This window comes from Callospermophilus lateralis, chromosome 9, assembly GCF_048772815.1.
Source record: "Callospermophilus lateralis isolate mCalLat2 chromosome 9, mCalLat2.hap1, whole genome shotgun sequence".
NCBI lineage: Eukaryota > Metazoa > Chordata > Mammalia > Rodentia > Sciuridae > Callospermophilus > Callospermophilus lateralis.
In genome coordinates this window covers 34567344-34585493 of record NC_135313.1, presented here as the reverse complement: position 1 = coordinate 34585493, position 18150 = coordinate 34567344, and the positions used below count along the sequence as shown (strand labels likewise).

The 18150-nt window shown below is 37.3% G+C and overlaps 1 protein-coding gene across 3 annotated transcripts; it reads right to left on the bottom strand.

Annotated features, from left to right (window-relative positions):
• Positions 1 to 288: 288 nt before the first annotated feature.
• On the bottom strand, positions 289 to 17395 carry Kctd18 (potassium channel tetramerization domain containing 18). Of its 3 annotated transcripts, none has more exons than XM_076865917.2 (7): positions 17294 to 17395; positions 14621 to 14848; positions 12167 to 12378; positions 9559 to 9752; positions 8460 to 8554; positions 3438 to 3540; positions 289 to 1057 (listed from the first exon to the last, which is right to left on the bottom strand). In XM_076865917.2, exons 2-7 carry the CDS (start codon positions 14775 to 14777, stop codon positions 547 to 549), a joined length of 1272 nt encoding a protein of 423 aa, XP_076722032.2. In that variant the 5' UTR covers positions 14778 to 14848; positions 17294 to 17395; the 3' UTR covers positions 289 to 546. The 3 variants fall into 3 exon arrangements, with proteins under 3 accessions (XP_076722032.2, XP_076722033.2, XP_076722034.1); XM_076865918.2 differs by lacking the exon at positions 17294 to 17395 and adding an exon at positions 16542 to 16621; XM_076865919.2 differs by lacking the exon at positions 3438 to 3540 and having other exon boundaries at positions 1020 to 1057.
• Positions 17396 to 18150: the final 755 nt, after the last annotated feature.

Below are 18150 nucleotides of genomic sequence, written 5' to 3'. Positions count from 1 at the left end.
TTTTTCTCTCCCCATCATTTCATTTCATATTGTGTTTTGAGCCTGAGAGCAACTGCAGGCAGCTCACCTTGTTCTACTCTTCCTCTCTGACCTCTACTGGCTTCAATATACTGCAGGCAAGTGCTGATCCCACCCTCTCCACTCACCAGACAGGACCTGGGCTGCAAGAAGGAGCATTACAAAAGTGCCTAGAGTCTACAATGTTTCAGCAACAAAAGAGACTTCTCTAATGATCACTGTGCTGTACTGTCATCTTAATACCAATTAACCATTTAAATAAAATTTAAAAAAAAAAACAGAAAATCAAACTGCTCATAGACAATCCTTTAAAAGTTGGGAAGATGGATGAGAAGTAAATTTAAATAAAACCCCAACCATTCAAAGTCTCCCCTCCTCCATTCCTACTTCACACAATTCATTTTTCCCATAATAATCCTAAGCATAAATAGAAGCCTTCCCTTCTACTGCATCAAGAAACAGTGTCACTTATTGGTATCAAAGGTGTTGAAAGCTCTGAGACAAACAGGAGTACCAAATCTACCATTTTTATCCATCAGATTGGTCTTTCTCATTTTCAGTTCCCACATCCAAAGTGCTAGAAGCTTCTGGAGGAAGTGGTTTGGAGGGGCTGGCCTGCCTCGATGCTGCTGTGGGGATGGGCAGAGAAGGCACTGCAGCACACAATGGAGTCCTCTTCAGCTTTATCACTCGGTGGGGTGTAGACTTCTTGTCAGAGAGCAGCACCTTTGCTGGAGGCGGGTGTGGGGCTCCATTTTCAGCACTTCTGGCCCCATGTGAAGCTTGAGAGTGACCAGATGCCCCAGTGCTCAAAGGGTTCATAGAGCGCTGAGCTGCCTTTCCAAAGCTGCCACTCTGAGACTGGTTTGCTGGCATCTGAGAGGAGATCTGGATAGCACTAGCTGGAGACACCCTAACTGAAGTGGAGTTTTTCACTTTAATTTGGGTGCTTGTGGAAGGGCCCAAAAATCTGACTGGCTTAGGACCAGCCTTACAATTCACACCTTCTTCTTCCTCTTCATTGAGTGTTATCAGTCGCCTAGAAATATAGAAGCATGTCTTTTTCAGTATTTACAGGTTAGTAACTAATCAAAACTTCTCCAAAGTGAACTTTTAGGGTTACTAAAAAGGTTTTCATCAAAAATTAAACCGTCAGGAGGTTCATAAGTATCAACCTATTTTAACTTTCAACTTCTACTGACATCAGTATGTAAGTTAGCAGGTTTACAACTTGAATACAAATTATATCTTATCAAGTCACACATAAGGTGGGCAAGGTGGGACACATCTATAATCCTAGGAGCTCAGGAGGCTGAAGAAGGAGGATCACAAGTTCAAAGCCAGCCTCAGCAACTTAGCAAGTAAGCAATTTAGCAAGTCTCTAAGCAATTTAGCAAAACCCTGTCTCAAAAAATATGTGTGTGTGTGTGTGTGTGTGTGTGTGTGTGTGTGTGTATAAAGGGCTGGGATGTGGCTCAGTGGTTGAGCACCCCTGGTGTCAAAAAAAAAAAAAATCACACATAATATTAAATTCCAAGAGGTAAATATGGAGTGTTTTATAAGAATTACACTACGAATCACTCTGTTCCCAAGAATCCTGATGTGGTAAGAAGATAATCAAGAATATCCAAAGTAGTTTTCCCCAGAAGTGTGAAGTTTACTGAAGTAAAAAAAAAAAAAAAAAAAAGAGGGTTTCACAATTAAATAAATTTGAGAAATGCTATTGTATATTTCATTCTCCAACTGGAGCTTTAAAATCCATGTTGACAAATTAAAGGTTCTGAAAAGGTCTATAGTAACAACATCCATGTAACTGTGTTAGATCTGTATTTCACAATTATTCTGTAACAAAACCTAAGACAGCAGTAAAATGTGCATGTTGTGGGACACATTTGAGGGTGGGACCGCTAGAATGGTCAAAAACATGGTATGGTTAAATGTTTTTGAATTTGGAATGTTCTGGACAAACTTTCAAAGATTCCTGAACTAAGGTTACCATTCATCATAAATAGCCTAAAGGGAGAATATTTCTAAAAATGACCTAAAAAACATGAAGGGCAACAGCAATCTTCCCAGTCCACTTCTTTTCACACAGCCTTAATGTGTTGTTAAAGGCAATTACAGGAGAGAACTCTCATTCTTGGAAATGGGATCAAACAATAGTATGATTATATGAAAATTTCTGTATGTAGTAAGAATGCCAATATAATATATTAAACCCTAAAATTTTATGGAACATAATTAGATTTTCTCTGGTGAGTCACATTGCTCCTTGGGACCTCATAGCGCTTCTCAGTCATCATTATCTTGTTAATGCATCAACAATGATGCTTCATGACATCTCAGAGAAAGGGCCACTAACACAGAGGAAAGTCTCCATAAACCAGTCCTGTCTGCTTGTTTTCTGCCTACATCTTCCACTAGACTCTACACCAAGGTATCTTAACCTTTTGTGCTATTATCACTTTGGTCATATAATTCTTTGATCAGGTGGATCTGCCCTGAGGATTGTAGGATGTTCATCAGTATTCCTGACCTTACCTACAAGATGCCAATAGCACTGCACACCCGAAATGTGACAGCTTAACAGTGCCAAATATCCCCTGGGGGACAAAATTGCCCCTCGTTGAGAACCACTGTGCTAGACCCAAATAATATTTGCTAACTATTGATTCAAAAGGAAAAATAAGGAATGATAATACAACTAAAATCTTTAAAAATAAAGATGAGATCTGTTTTGATAAGAGATAAAGATTAACTACTAAAAACTGCAACTTCTCTTCATTACTGAAAAAGATCCAGAGAACAAAAGTAAGAAAGTAGTCTGAAATTCCATGTGGTTAGAAAGCAAACTCCAGATCAGGTGATAGTGATGCCACAGTATCTGAAGGCCCTGCATAAAATCCAGACACTAAAATTGAAGTATGATTTTAAATGTATTTAAAACAGAAAGATGCAGATGTGAAGTGAATTTAATGCTAATAATGTCATGGAACACAAGAAAATACCATTAAATAAAAATGCTATTTGTGGCAATAGGAAAGAAAAAGAAATTCAGAATAAGGCATAGGAAATTTCAAGTATTAAGTCTAAATAGATTTTTTTGACAATTGCCAATAAAGCATAGGATTTGTGTTCTGTGGGAGGAAAAACACCTACCACAGCACTTGTACTATATCCACTTAAAAACCACATTCTTCAAAGAGAATATACTATACATTCAGTTTTAGAAAATTAATTATCCCCAGTTTTTACATAGTTTTTGTAATTCTACACTTCTCAAGATCTTTATTATGATAAGACAGAAAAATATTCACCGAGGTGACTAATAAGTTTATGGTCAAGAACTATTATTCATTTCCTCCTTCATATGGGAAATAAAAGCAACAGACACATATTTTTCAAAACTAACAAATAACCTCTTTCGAATTGGAGTCATATGCCGCAGACTTCCAAGTAAAGGCCGCTCCTCCAGTGTCCAACATTCTATGAGTTCATGAGGCACCCGCCAGTAGCTAACACCTTGAAGATAAAAAAACCTAATTAGGAGACCCACTGTCCACACCGTTGAGAAACACTGTGTCACAGTAAGATTCACCAGGAAGAGTTTGAGATTCATGCCTCCTCACTTGATGAAGGGAGGCATGTACAACATCAACAGGAAATGCTCACTCAAAGCACGAGGACAGCAGAGTGGTACAGTGCGTGGCCTGGACCTAGAAGAGCTGCTACCAACCTGGACTTTGCCACTTAGATTACCGAGGCAACTGAGGCCACCATGCATGCTCAAAGGGCTGAGGGCATGCTGGTTACAGGCACACACTCTGGCCAAGACAGCCTGAGTCTGTATCCCACTCAGTCACTCACCCGTGTTGCCTTAGGAAAGTTATTTTTCTGAGCCTAAACTTTGATTTTTCTCTATAAAAAGAGGACAATAATAATAGTCTGCACCTTACAGGATTGTTGTGATAATTAAGAAAGTGAATAAATGTGAACAGTTTAAACACTCAAAATTGTTGGTGCCTTTACTATCAGTGTCATGTTGGTAAGATTATAATACTGGACAGTGATTATACCACTTGCTCTGTTTGCATCACTATGCTGCTCTGACCATCAAATCAGGTAAACTTAGAGAACTACTCCTTAAATAGCAGATACTATGTAAATAGGAAACATCACCACCCTATTAAAGCCAGAATAATCTGAGTTAACATGTTAAGCCAAGAAAACAGCCAAATTAACTTTAATTTTTAAATATGACACACTTTTGATTGAAACTTAAAACCACATTCTTATGAACCTCAAAAACATTATGGTAATAAAAGATGCCAGACATAAAAGATCACATCTTGTACAATTCCACTTACATGGAGTATGCAGATAGGCTAAACTCATTGAGACAGACAATCGACTAGTGGCTGCAAGGGCTACAGGGGAAAACTGAATGGGGCGGGGGGGTAATTGCTTAATGGGTACTGGGGCTCTAGACAGGTAAGGGTTTCCCAACATTGTGAATGTAGTAAATGGCATGATATGTATAGTTTAAACTAGTTAATTCTACATTATATGAATGTTACATCAATTTAAAAAAACAAAAAATTATATATAGACAAATGAAAAGAATTATGTTGAACAAAAATTGCTTGGCATTAAAAAAAATAACTCTATAAGTCCCAATAATATTCTTTGTGTCTTCTTTTCATCATTGAAGTTCTAGTAATAATAACCAACTTAACAAATATAGCCTATAAAATATTACATAGACATGTTCAAGACTCAAAGAACCCTATTAACCTCATTTTAAGTACAACTTTCTGGAACTGTTTTATCACATTCCAAAAACCTACATGTTACAAACCCATTACTAAATGGTCCATTAAGTTTGCCTTATTTTTTAAGTCAGGTCTAAGATAATTTACATAAAATAAGATTTGCCCTTTTTAGGTATATACTTTAATGAGTTTTGACAAATGTGTATAGCCATGTACTCAAGGTCACAATCAGGATATAGAACATTTCTATCAGCCCAAAATGTTCTGAATTAACAACATCCTCCCCTCCTTCTCTAGTTTCACCTTTTTCAGAATGACATAAAAATGGGATCATATAATATGTAGCCTTTTGTGTTTAGCTTCTTTGGTATGCTGCTTTAAAATTCATCCATGTTGATGTATTATTGTTTTTTGCTAAGTAGTATTTCATTGTTAGATCTATGGAGTGCAATTTGTTTAACTTTCATTTTTTACCTGTCTATAAAATAATTCACACTCATTATATAAAACCTGCAAAATATAGAAAAGTATATATAAGAAACTCAAAATCAATCCTAATCCAAAAAGTAAAAATCATAGCTGAGGACATATTGATATATTTCATTCCAATCTTTTCTAGTCATATGATATATTCATAGCTGAAAGTACTTTATGTTTCATTTTGTTTCCTGCTTTTGATCATTTCCTGCATTTGATGATTTAAGGACATGGAAAACAGGCCCCAAGGAACTTCCCTTACTGTTCCCCTACAGCCCTGCCCTAAATGATCCCACCACCAAAACTCCTCCCTTGACCTGGACCTGCCAGCCAAAAGGGCCCTCCAAAAGTAGCTAACTCCTCCCATGAGCTGGCTCTCCTAAGGCCCTATAAACCCCAGACCCTCATGGTGGCCTGCTGCCATTCCTCCTACTCTCCCACCAAGATGTGCCCCGTGGTGCTGAATATAGCATCGCTCTCCATGAGATCTCCCTCCATTTTCTTTTTCTTTTTGTATTCTCTTTCATGAGCTTTCAATGATGAGTGCTAATTTATGTCAAAAGTTGTTCAAACTAAATTTAATAGCTTGATTATATTCCAAACAACTTTGGGTTATATATACAAACTCCAAAACATGAGTATATATATAATATATAAATAATTTATTCCCAAATAATTTTAATACCTTATTCCGTTCTGCAGATACACCCAAAATATGTGTAGACAAATTTATCAATTTGGTCTTTATGATTTATTTTGTGCTTATAATTTCTCTACTTAAAAAGCCAACTATTTGTTTAAATTTCTTTTAATTTAATGTAAGTTTTTTTTTCATTCATAAGTCCACTTGGAATTATTTTGATAAATGATGTGAGGTTAAAGTTTTATTTTTCCTCTCAAGCATATTTCTCAATTATTTATTAAATAACCTATTTTTTTTCCATTGGTATTACAGACAGTATTTTTATTAAAATTTTACCAGTGTTTACTCTTGATCTGTACTCTATTCACACACAAGAAACACATTTTTTTAAAAAATTATCAGAGAGTTACTGTAGCATGTTTTACTATCAGCATGTTTTACTATCAGGCCCCTAATTCTACTTCCCAAAATTTTCTTGGCTACTTTACCTATTTATTCTTTCAGAGGAATTTTAGAATCATTCTTCAAGATTCCCAAAGAGTTCCATTGATATTTGGCATAAATCATGTTAAAACTCTAATATGAGAAAAACTGATATCTTTATAATATTCAGATTTTCCATTCAGAATCATGGTAAGTCTTACCATTCTCTCTTTTTTTAAGTAGATGGATGAATGAATGGATTGATGGAACAGGTAGATAAATACATTTCATCAGTTTTCTTCATAAAAAGACTCAAGCATATCTTAGAAAGTCTCAAGGGAGAGTCTAGTTATTTTATGTTTTGCTTATTACTATTGTGAATGAAATTTCCCCACAATCATTTCTAATTGATTATAGGTAAGCTGTCAATCACTGTAAATCTATGTTGTATCCAGCTATCTTAGTCTACTAAATCATCACTTAAATACTTTTAACTGATTCTTACAAGTTTTCTAAAAATATATATTGTCCACAAATAGCAATGATTTTGTATTTTCTGTTCTACAGTTTTTTCTCTCTTACTTCTGTCACCTGGCACAGGAATGAAGCAAAGGTTAAGAGTAAACACCAATGATAAAAATATTCTCCAGGCCTTCCAGAACTTTGTTAAATAACAATGATGCTCTATTACATGCTGTTTTTAAAAAATAAAATCATTCACATGTTTTGTAAAAGTTAGTGATTCCAGTTTTCCACTTTAGCTTCCTAAAGTCAGTGGAGAAAGAAGCCAGGCCAGGCCCCTCCAGAAGTCTCCTGGGCATCCTGCCAGGCCAGAGGCACAAAAGAAGACAGAGAGAACAACAGGAAGGTTTGTTCCTCAACTTGAGCATAAGTGTCTCAAAGTAAATTAAATCTCAAATAATAAGCTTAAAGAGAATAGCTCTTTTTTCATTATTATATATCACCCTGCATGCTTGAGGGGTAAGATGGGAAAAGAAAAGGAGGAAGGTAAGGGGGCTAAAGTTGAAGAAAGGAAGAAAGGCTGGTGCCAGCACTGGCCAAATAGTGGACTGGCAGATATAGAGTTTTTAATAAAAGTCTCTTCTACCCTATATACATGTTTGATTACACTATTGGAGTGACTCTGCACCATGTACAGAAAGAGGAATGAGAAGTTGTGCTCCACTTGTGTACAATATGTCAAAATGCATTCTACCGTTAAATTAACTAATTAATAAATTAATCAATTAAAAGCCTCTTCCTTGTGGGCTAGGGATATAGCTCAATGATAGAGCACTTACCTAGCATGACAAGGCCCTAGATTTAATTCCCAGTACTGCAAATACATAAATAAATAGCCTCTTCCTTTCATTCATTCTTATGTGATTGGCAATATGGCTCTACCAGTTTTCAAAGTCATTTGAGGATTGTGATGTGTCTTATTCATCAATGGATCCAATTTTAGCACTTAGAGTGCTTTGTACCTAATGAACATTCGATATATACTTATTATTTAAGAAAAAATACTTAAGCATAGAATAGTTAACTCTCTGTAATTCTTAAGCTAGTGGCATGGTCTTTCTGAGACTGTTTCCTCATCTATATACAACTGGAAATAGTAAGCAGTATATAGGTAGCTTTAGTACTAAGAGCTATACATGCAAACTAATTAAAACAGTGTATTGTCAGCTCTCTCCAGGTAGCTTGACTTAAAATTTCCAGTTTTCAAAGTGTGTATTTAAAAATTATCGTTTACTAAGAGCACTTTAGACACCTCCTTCATGATTTTCATTTTTTCTCCATTTTCTTACTCATTTTATGCTTAATTTAGAGGTTCACCTCTTAGGACAATGCTAGGTACACAGTAGGTTTAAATAAGCTCTTGCTTAATTGAACTAATTAAGCACAACTAATAAAAGCATATTTGTGGCTAGTAAATTATAAATTATTAATAGTATCTCACAATTCATGGAGTTTAAAGATTTATAAAGAAACTATCTCTATGTCACCACAAGATGACAAATAGCTTGACACACTCAAAAATATATTTTCTCAAAAAAGAAATGCAACATTTATGTTTACTTTGTCTTATTAAGGAAAAGTATGTGAAAAGAATTGCACTGTACCTTTTCCTTCCCAAGCATCGAAGGCATCCATCATTTTCTTCAACTCAGCTACTGAATAATAACTCCAAATGTACTGAACATTATTTCCCGCCTCTCTAGAAATATTACAAAAAATAATGGAAATACCAACATATGAATCTGAATACATATATTCGGCTAATGGAGACTCAGTAAGTGCTTGATGACTAAGGAAAAAATAACACAGACATTCAGTGGTTGTTCTGTGACCCTTACACCTACACATAAACTATAAATTAATATACACATATGTGTATGCAAGTATATACACACACACAATAGCACATACATTTGATCTTTTTTTTACCACAGTAAAGTATCTGTTAATTTCATAATATAAACCATATTGATAAGTCAATACATTTTAAAATCAATTTTTTTTTAAAAAATCAGCCAACTCTAATAACTTTCTTATCATCATGCCATGCACTTGTATATACCTCATATAGAAGCATCCTTGCCCATAAAGAATTCAGAAACTGATGACCTCTATAATCATCTGAAAACCAAGCCTATATATATGGTCAAGCATTAGTCACTAATATGTGACCCAATCCAATCTCACAGAAAATTTAAATAAATAACTAAAAGTTTGCTAGCTGAATTGACCAGTATCATAAGATTACACGAACTACATTAAAGGGACAACTTTAATGTATTTAAGTCATAGAATTCAAAAGCTGGAAGAGACCAAGGAAGGTCTTCATTTTTCAGAAGACATGAGGCACAGGCAGCCCTGGGCCACTCACTGGGCCTTCTGACTTCTAGTCAGTGCTTCTGCCTAGTGTTCAGAAAAGATGCTGGGCATTTTTTTTTTTTTTTTTAAGCCTCTCAAAGGATTCTAATGCTTACTCCTTGTTGAGAACCACTGTCCTGACCATACAGATGGCCTGTAATTTGTATACATGTAAAATGGTGTTAGTCATACTCTCTTCCTGATGTAGACCTATCTCCACAGCTATGGGGCTCACCACATTCACTGAGATGTGCTTATGGTCTTTTCTAGTCAAGCACAATATTTCACCTCTTAGAAGGCATCAACACTCTATTTTGTTCCTTTTACTTTTAAATTTGGACATACCTTTTAAAAATGCTTTTACTATGAATTCTTCCTCCAAGCTGCTTATCAATAGCATCAGTTCCATCAGTTTTTGTGGCATATACACCAATAATTCTGCTCTCACAGCTTGCACCAGATGTGTTAAGATAGTGGAGAACCCAAACTGTTGGCTTATTGCAAACTAAGCCATATGAATCACAGAAGTCTGTTAAAGCCTAAAGCAAAAAAAATATATATATATAAAACTTGAATTTAATGGAGTAAAGTAAAAAATGAATTTGCTCTATTATTTTCATGCAAAGCTACAATCCAAACTGATCAGAAGAGAAATAAAAAAGATTATAAATTTCAGCCTAGTCTTTAAACATGTATGTAATGAAATTATGGGTGAAAGGGTCACAAAAAATATCACCTAAAAACCCAATGCACTTTTTTCATTTAGACAATCCTTTTCCATATGGAAATTCTATTTTATCTCCTCTTCCAGCTGACCAATTTTATAACCTTTTAATTTTATAGTCTTCCTAAAATAAGTAAAAGTTAGATCTCTTCTTTTTCCTTTAGAATATTTTCACAAATATTCCCCATTTGATTCAATCTTCCGTTCACCTTCCACTGACTAGCCCCATGGTTGGTCCTTATTTTTAATTCCAAATTCCAATCATGGATTAACCAGATTAACTTGTTCTTTTACACTGAAAGATAGATACATGTGAACTCAAAAAATACTGTTTGAACTCATTTGGCATTTATCTAACCAATCATTTGCTTGAATATTAAATACCTACTATGTGTTGAGCATTAAGGTCCTGGAGTTATTATGGTGAAGAGACCTACCCTCCAAGAGTTTACAGCTAATCCAAAAGACAGACATTAGTTAAGTTATCAGCATACCATGTAACAAGTACCACCTGATGAGAATAAAGGCGCTGCAAGGAAGGGAGCATGGGGTTTCACCCAGTGGAGTAGCAAAGGGCCTTTCCCGGGAGAAATGACATTACTACTCTACACACCTTAAGGAGAGGCACTTTTGTTGTTTTGTTCACTAATATATCCTCAAGTGTCTGGAATAGTGGCTGACACAAAGGACATGCCCAATATTTATACTAAGTAGTGAAACTAAGGACCTCTTGTGTCTTGCCCTTTCATTTAATATTGCTCCTGTATTGGTCTTAAACTGTCCTTGCATATCTATAAGAATTTCTAACTACACTATAAATTGTTCAAAGGCAAAAACTGTACATTGTATTTCTGAGTATCCAACACAGTCCCTGTACAGTGCCATATATGTCACAAACAGTTAAAACATATATGTGTTAACTGATTAAATAAATGTGGATATGCTTTGCCTTCATTAAATACAAACTAGGAATAAAAAACAATAGAGTTGAAATTCAAAAGATGAACATTAACTTTCACCAATCTTCCAGCCAGGCTTTTTTTGGCCCCATTCTGTAAATATGTCAAACAGCACTAAAAGACTATTATTTGGCAGTTAAATTTATAAATAACTTCAGTAGCAAAACACATACATCTATGCAAATTCCTGAAGGGAATCTGGAACCAAATCAACTTTCTCTCTGAGCTGCACTCCTAATGATCAACCATCCATCCGCTTACTTCTTAGACACTGATATCCAAATCAAAGAAACAAACCAGTTGAGATCACTTTTCACTATTAACAATTACCGAGGGAAAACAGTTTTCTTAGGTACTAATTAATATCAAATATAATACTTGTCATAAGACAGAGATAATGAAACTTATTAACTCATGTAAAGATCTTAAGATGCAACTCCACATGGTGTACAACTTGAGAAATGAAAAGTTATGCTCCATTTGTGTACAATGAAATGAAATGCATTCTGCTGTCATGTATAAGTAATTTTTAAAAATTTAAATAAAAAAATGTTAAAAAAAAAAAAAAAGATGTGGCTGGGTGCAGTGATGCACGCCTGTAATCTCAGCAGCTCTGGAGGCTGAGACAGGAGGATCGTGAGTTCAATGCCAGTCTCAGCAACCGCAAGGCACTAAGCAACTCAGTGAGACCCTATCTCTAATAAAATACAAAACTAGGCTGGGGATGTGGCTCAGTGGTTGAGTGCCTCTGAGTTCAACCCCTGGTATCCAAAAACAAAAAACAAACAACAAAAAAGATGTGATTTAAAACAGAAATATCTTTAAAAAGATTTACTGATCTCAATTTGAATTAAATAAATGTTTTAACTCACTGATACACTCACTAAATCAGGTAAAAAAATTATTTAGTATGACTACTCTTTTGAAATAACCATTTTAGTAAACTAAATAATACTTGTATGCTCTAAGAAGTATCATAATATTTCTCTTAATTTAAAAGAGCTTTAGTAGCAGAATGGTTCTACAAAAAAGTCATCAAAAGGAGAAATATAAATTCAATTAATCCTTGAGTGGCAAAATAATACACTTTCCTAGAACTGAATTGTGGCCTTAAAAACCGAGTAGGAGTAATTAAGAATCGTGTCTTCAAAAAGCATAAGAACTATCTCATGTTTCATTATGTGACAACACAGGTGATACAAGATAATACATATCGCTTTGTGCATAATAAATAAATTACATATTTTAAAACTTAAGAAAATGCCAAGACCTTTTTAAGTTCTATATTTGACCTTAAAGAATATGTCTCCATTTCATTGGCCAAGTGGTCAGACAGGCTGTATGGGTAAGGTATGCCAAAGTAATCAGCCTCTTCCTGTAGGGCAACACGAGTGTGCTCATCTGTGGGAATCTGAACTTCTCCATGAAGATAATCCAAAAGGTATTTAAATAGATGTCCATCACGATCAATAACACAAGCCCCTAGAAAACATTCAGTTCAAAAATGGTTGCATAGATTCATATGATGATCAATAAAACTTCAACAAGTCTGATGACCTCTACAATTGTAAACATTTCTTTCTCACAAAAAAAAGTGAACATTTATTATTGAGATAGGTTTAGCTAATCAAACTAAGTTAGACTTTTGATGTTTCACCTGGAACAGTAAATATGATATACTAGCTACCCTCAGCTTACAAATAGATGATAGTACATAATTGAATTTGAGTGGTTGTTTGGGGAAATCATCTGCATCTCTAAAACACTGCACATAAATCTGAAAGCAAGTATCTATCTCCAGGGTTGTCATGTTTGGTTGTATGGGTGAACTGTGTACCTGTAGGCCAGACCAAGGGGACGAGCAAGGCTAAAATCAAGCTCACACTTTGCTCTTCCAGCCAAGTTCACTCTGCCATGGAGTTGTACCCTCTTGGATAAAAGGCCACACTTTTCTAATACGCACAAAAAGATTATGTGGGCCGGGCACATGCCTGTAATCCCAGCAGCTCAGGAGGCTGAGACAGGAGAATCAAGTATTCAAAGCCATCCTCAGCAGAAGCAAGGCATTGAGCAACTCAATAAGACCCTGTCTCTAAATAAAATACAAAATAGGGTTGGGGATGTGGCTCAGTAGTTGAATGACCCTGAGTTCAATCCCTGGTACCTAAAAAATTAATTAAATAAATAAATAATAAATTTTTTAAAAATTAAATTAAATTTAAAAAAAGATTATGTGGGTTAGTGGTATACTTTGTATTCTTACCCACCATAGAGAAAAATATATTCCAAGATCGACTTGGAATTTTGATGCAATAACCACATTCCTACTATGGTCACTGCAAAAACCAAGGGGACCTCAGACTGATAGTAGAAAGGAAGCTTACCCCTAACTTCAACATCTTTAAAAAGATTTGTAGGCTATGAGGGCAGCTACTTTCCACAGAGAAACACATTTTCTAACTTGAAGAACACATAGAAAAGCTAATATATTTAACCAGTCTCAATACCTTCACCCATAAGGTCCCAGGACAGGTGTATAGAGTTGGAGCTGCCCCATGCTAAAGAGGACACTTGGGTGCGTGCCACTATGTTCAGCGTTGAAATATCAGTGACACTATAAGCCTGAAGTTCCTAGCACCAAGTATACCCTATGTTTGAGATTTTTAGGTTAGTCCCTTAAGAGTGTGAAAACCAACACTTTAAAAAAAAAAAAGGAATGCCATGTTGGTACCACTTTATGGTAAGAATTTTCTTAGACAATTTAGTAAAATCAGAAACAAAAGAAAAAGCTTCTGCATCACATATTTTCTTTTCTCCCTTGATTTGTTGAGAAAAGGATTAAGGAGGTAAAAATTGAGGCAGAGAATAGAGCTCAATCCCTGGTTACCATAACATTCAGCACCAGGGATATCAGGCTGTGGGTACCAGACATCAGTGATTTTCCATTCTTTCAACTGCATGTAGTTGACAAAGCAACCTCCCAAGACCTTGAGTTATTAACAATAGAATGGTATCATGTGCTCAGGACTTCTCAATCCCAGTTCTCTAATACAGAACTAGAGTGGGTTCTGGGACTCACAAATAGTGCAAAAGCCACTCTTGGGGTGATAAAGATAAACCAGTAGTAGGTTCAGTGACTCTCACAGTACTTGAAGAAAAGAGAACAGACCCAGACCATATTATTATATTTTATAGTTTCTTCTAAAACATCAACTTTGGAGACTAAAGGTATCACTACACTGCCATTTCCTCAACTACGCATGTCAGACCACACCACACAATACAGCTAGGCCAAGTGGAAAGGGCAACTCTAATTTTACAACATCTGCTTTATAGGCTATGAGGGCAGCTACTTTTCAGAGCAAAACACATTTTCTAACTTGAAGAACACATAGAGAAGCTAATATATTTAACCAGTCTCAACACCTTCGCCCATAAGGTCCCATGACAGTAATAACTTTCAAAATACTATTAATCCCCATAATCACGTCCTGGTTGGCCTTCATGCGTTCACTTCTTTGTTAACTTTTAGCAATAGCATCACAGATTTTAGAAACTCATATTTAATTTCTATGTACTTAATGAATCTCCATACAGCCCTAATGATCTCAATAATTAGTAGACTAATACATTCCAATGTAATTAGGAAAATCAGAGGGAATTTAAAATAGATTCCCATTCTAATGAATATTCATGATCATGCTTCCAGACTTTAGAAATTTACCTGATTCATCTGTTTTTAGAGGAAAACGACCACTGAACATAGATGCCAGCATAGAATCCTTAAAACGGCACAAAGACTCTCGCCGGGCTGTGTAAATACAGCCACCCACATTCAGCCGAAGAATATCGAGCACCTCTTCTGTCTTGTGGCCTGCCATTGCTCCCTTGGACACCTAAAGGTTTGCCTCACACTTTCGAACTTCAAAATAATGGCAGTCCAGGGCCTCCTCTGTAAAAACAAAGGACAATCATCACTAACATTTTCAACAATAAATTAATGATAAAATAAATATACTTGAATATGATTTTAAATCACTTCCTTAGAACTGGCAATGTTGAATTAAAATATTTTATAGAATACGAAAGAAGTTTGGGGCTGAGGTTGAGGTCCAGTGTAGAGCACTTGCCTAGCACATGTGAGGCACTGGGTTTGATTCTCAGCACCATATTAAATAAATAAATAAATATTTAAAAAAAAGAAGTTTAAGATATGCTGAGAAGTCGGAAAACTGGCCTGAGAATTTGTAACAGATCATAAACTATCACCAACTAAATCACAGCTGCTGAGATGACTTTAGAGAACTAAACATATGTCCACATACAAAGCAAAGGTGAGGCACACTTATGTTATTTGGCATTGACATGTCTTTTTAACTGAAGAAGCTACCTGGACTGCAGAGGACATTTGTGCATAGCATGGAATTGTGCTGCTAGGCTTTTACCATTTAGTTCTGGGATCTTGGACAAATTATTTATCTTCCTTTCTTGTTTCCTCGTCTATAAAATGGAGGCAGCAATGGTGCCTACATTAAGGACTAATAGAGGAATAAATAACAGAATATATAAAAAGTATTTGGAATAGTCTCTAGTTCAGAGTAAGTATGCAATAAATGACAAATATGCATAATGAAATAAATTTTACCATAAGGTATTTACTGACTCGATACTGACTTTGTAGATTAAAGGAAACAAAAAAGCAGAAGTTATTAACAAATAATTCTAATTCTTAAGTTATATCACTTATCAATTGAGATCAGAATTCTGTAGCCAGAGTAGTCTAGAACTATAATTGACACCTCTAAGGTATCCAGTTTCTTCACTCTAAAATGGCTAAAGCTTTGGTGATGTTTTAAGGGTTTTATTCCTTAATCCATTCTAGAGATTGTTAACCATAGGTGTCTGTAGTGTTTTGACAGAACCTGAAATGATACTGTGCTAGGAAAGATGCTCTTAATAATGAGAATCTTCAGTACCTATATACTTCATAGCAAGTTTAAAATGGCTGCCAAAGGCGCAACTACATCCAGGTCAATCCATTATTACTATGTGATCAACTCAAATCCTTTTGTAGATAATCCTATTTAGGCAGTTGCCAATAAAATGGAGAAGACCACATATGTGGATGATGGTCAGTAGACAGAAACTATTATGGGATAAAGGTTCAGTCTTACAAAACCATTATGGATGTGACTTCTTGCTGTCCAGAAGTCCTGGGAGCAGCACTCCAAAGATTCATAAGAAAATGGCTTCTGAGTCATGGGGTGGCACTGGTTCCCGCTACCCTAGTTACCAGCTCCCTGGAATCCTATCTATTCTTCATGGCATTGACAGATCTCTTTTCTTGCATGAACTTCCCAAGTACCCACCCCAAGTTAGAACCCTTGCAGTTATTCAAATGTACTTTGTACTTCTGCCCATGTTTCTATCCCCTTATTTAACCGCTACTTTTTTCTTATTTGTAAGCTTGAGGAAGGCAAGACTGGTGTCACCCTTAATAATTCCCATTTACTGAATGCATATGCCAGCCACTACAATTCACAGAAAAGCCTTATCGGATAGGAATTACTGACCCTATTGACAGATGAGAATACTTGGATAAAAAAAATAAGAGTGATGTGTGCAGTGTCCACATTGGGACCTACTCATAAGTGATGGAACCAGTTGCAATCCAGAGTAGCAGGATCCATCCCAAGTTCTTCCAGCTGCACCCCGAAGCAGCCTCCTTCAGGACTGCTCCACCCTTATGGCTCCTGATCCAGGACCCTTCACTCACGAAGAAGCAGTGCATCTGAAGACCTGATAGCTACAGGAAGGCAGCAGCACCCTGATTCCGGGGGCTAAGAGCTCCTCCCCCACCTCCAGGTGATCTCTCCTAAGGCTGAGGACCACCATCAATTCAAGACTAGATCTGTGGCGGCATTCCCCAAACCCCATCCTCAGATGCACCCATTTAGGCTTCCTTCTGTGTGAGAAGGGCATGGCTCAAAAGGGCTGTGTCCCGATGTGAGGTTCTGAGACCACCTGCATCAAAACCATAAGGACGCTGGCTGAAAATGCAGACTCCCAGGCCACAGCAGAATCTGGTTCAGTCTGAGAGGGGCTCGGGATCCGCCCTAGGACCACACTTTCAGAAACACTGCTCAAAGGGCTCACTCTTCCTCGGAGAGGGACGAAAAGGAAGGGGGGAAAACCAGAAAGCCCCGTGGGGGTCTCCAAAGGCCCAAGGACCCCGAATTGGTCAGAAGCCCAAGCCTGCAGCCCGGGGCGCCGGTATCATCAGCACGGCCCGGGCCTCCTGGGGGCGCCCCGCCTCCTCCCGGGCCCGCGGCCCGCTGCCCGCCCGGCGCCCGGCTCCTCCGCACGGGCGGGGCGCGGCGGCGACCTCCCGACTGACCTGCGACCGGCCGGGCCCTCGGCGCGGCAGCCGGACGCCGCCGGGCCCGACACGGAAGTGAGCGCCTTCTCCGCTGCTGGGCAACTCGTGGAACAGAGCTGCCCCAGCGGCGCCCCCGTGCGGCCGGTCGGGCTGCTACGGCAGGAGGAAAGGAAGACAAAAGGCCCCGCCCCCGATCTGCCCACCCCGCCCCCGGCCCCGCCCCGTCGGCACACTCCAGTTGGGACTTCTTCCTCGCCCCGGGGCAAGTTGCCCAGTGCCAAGATTTATTAATTTATTGTGGATAAGTCTGTTTGGGTAGCGTTTGCGATTTACATGTCTTTTTCACACAAAGGATTCCTGTTTATCTGTGACAACCCTGTGAAAGATGACTTTATTCCTGTCTACAGCAAGAAAATTGAGACAGGAGCAAACATTAACTGAACACTTTTGTACAACTGACACTGTGCTAAGAAGTCCTTTGCTGAAATGCTTAATTTCTCCTTAATAGTCAACCCAAAAGAATTCTTTCGGTTTCTGGTTGCACCCTATCTTGGACATTTCAAGACTAATAAAATACAGTGCTGGACATTTCAAGACTAATAAAATACAGTCCTGTTTTCAAAGCACTTCTCCGGAGTCCAGAATAGTAAGTTCCTAATTCATTTGTCTGGGTTTTTGAAGGGAAGAAGCCAAAGAGAGGTAAACCTGCCTACCCCTACATCATCAGCTATTAACAGTCTCGGGGACACTGGAAAGGGTTTGCTCAATTTGCAATTACTGAGCACTAGCTATGAACCAGACACTGGGAGTGAAGAACTGAACAAGATCATGTGGCCAACTCATGCAGCTTAAATCTAATACAATGATCAGAACAG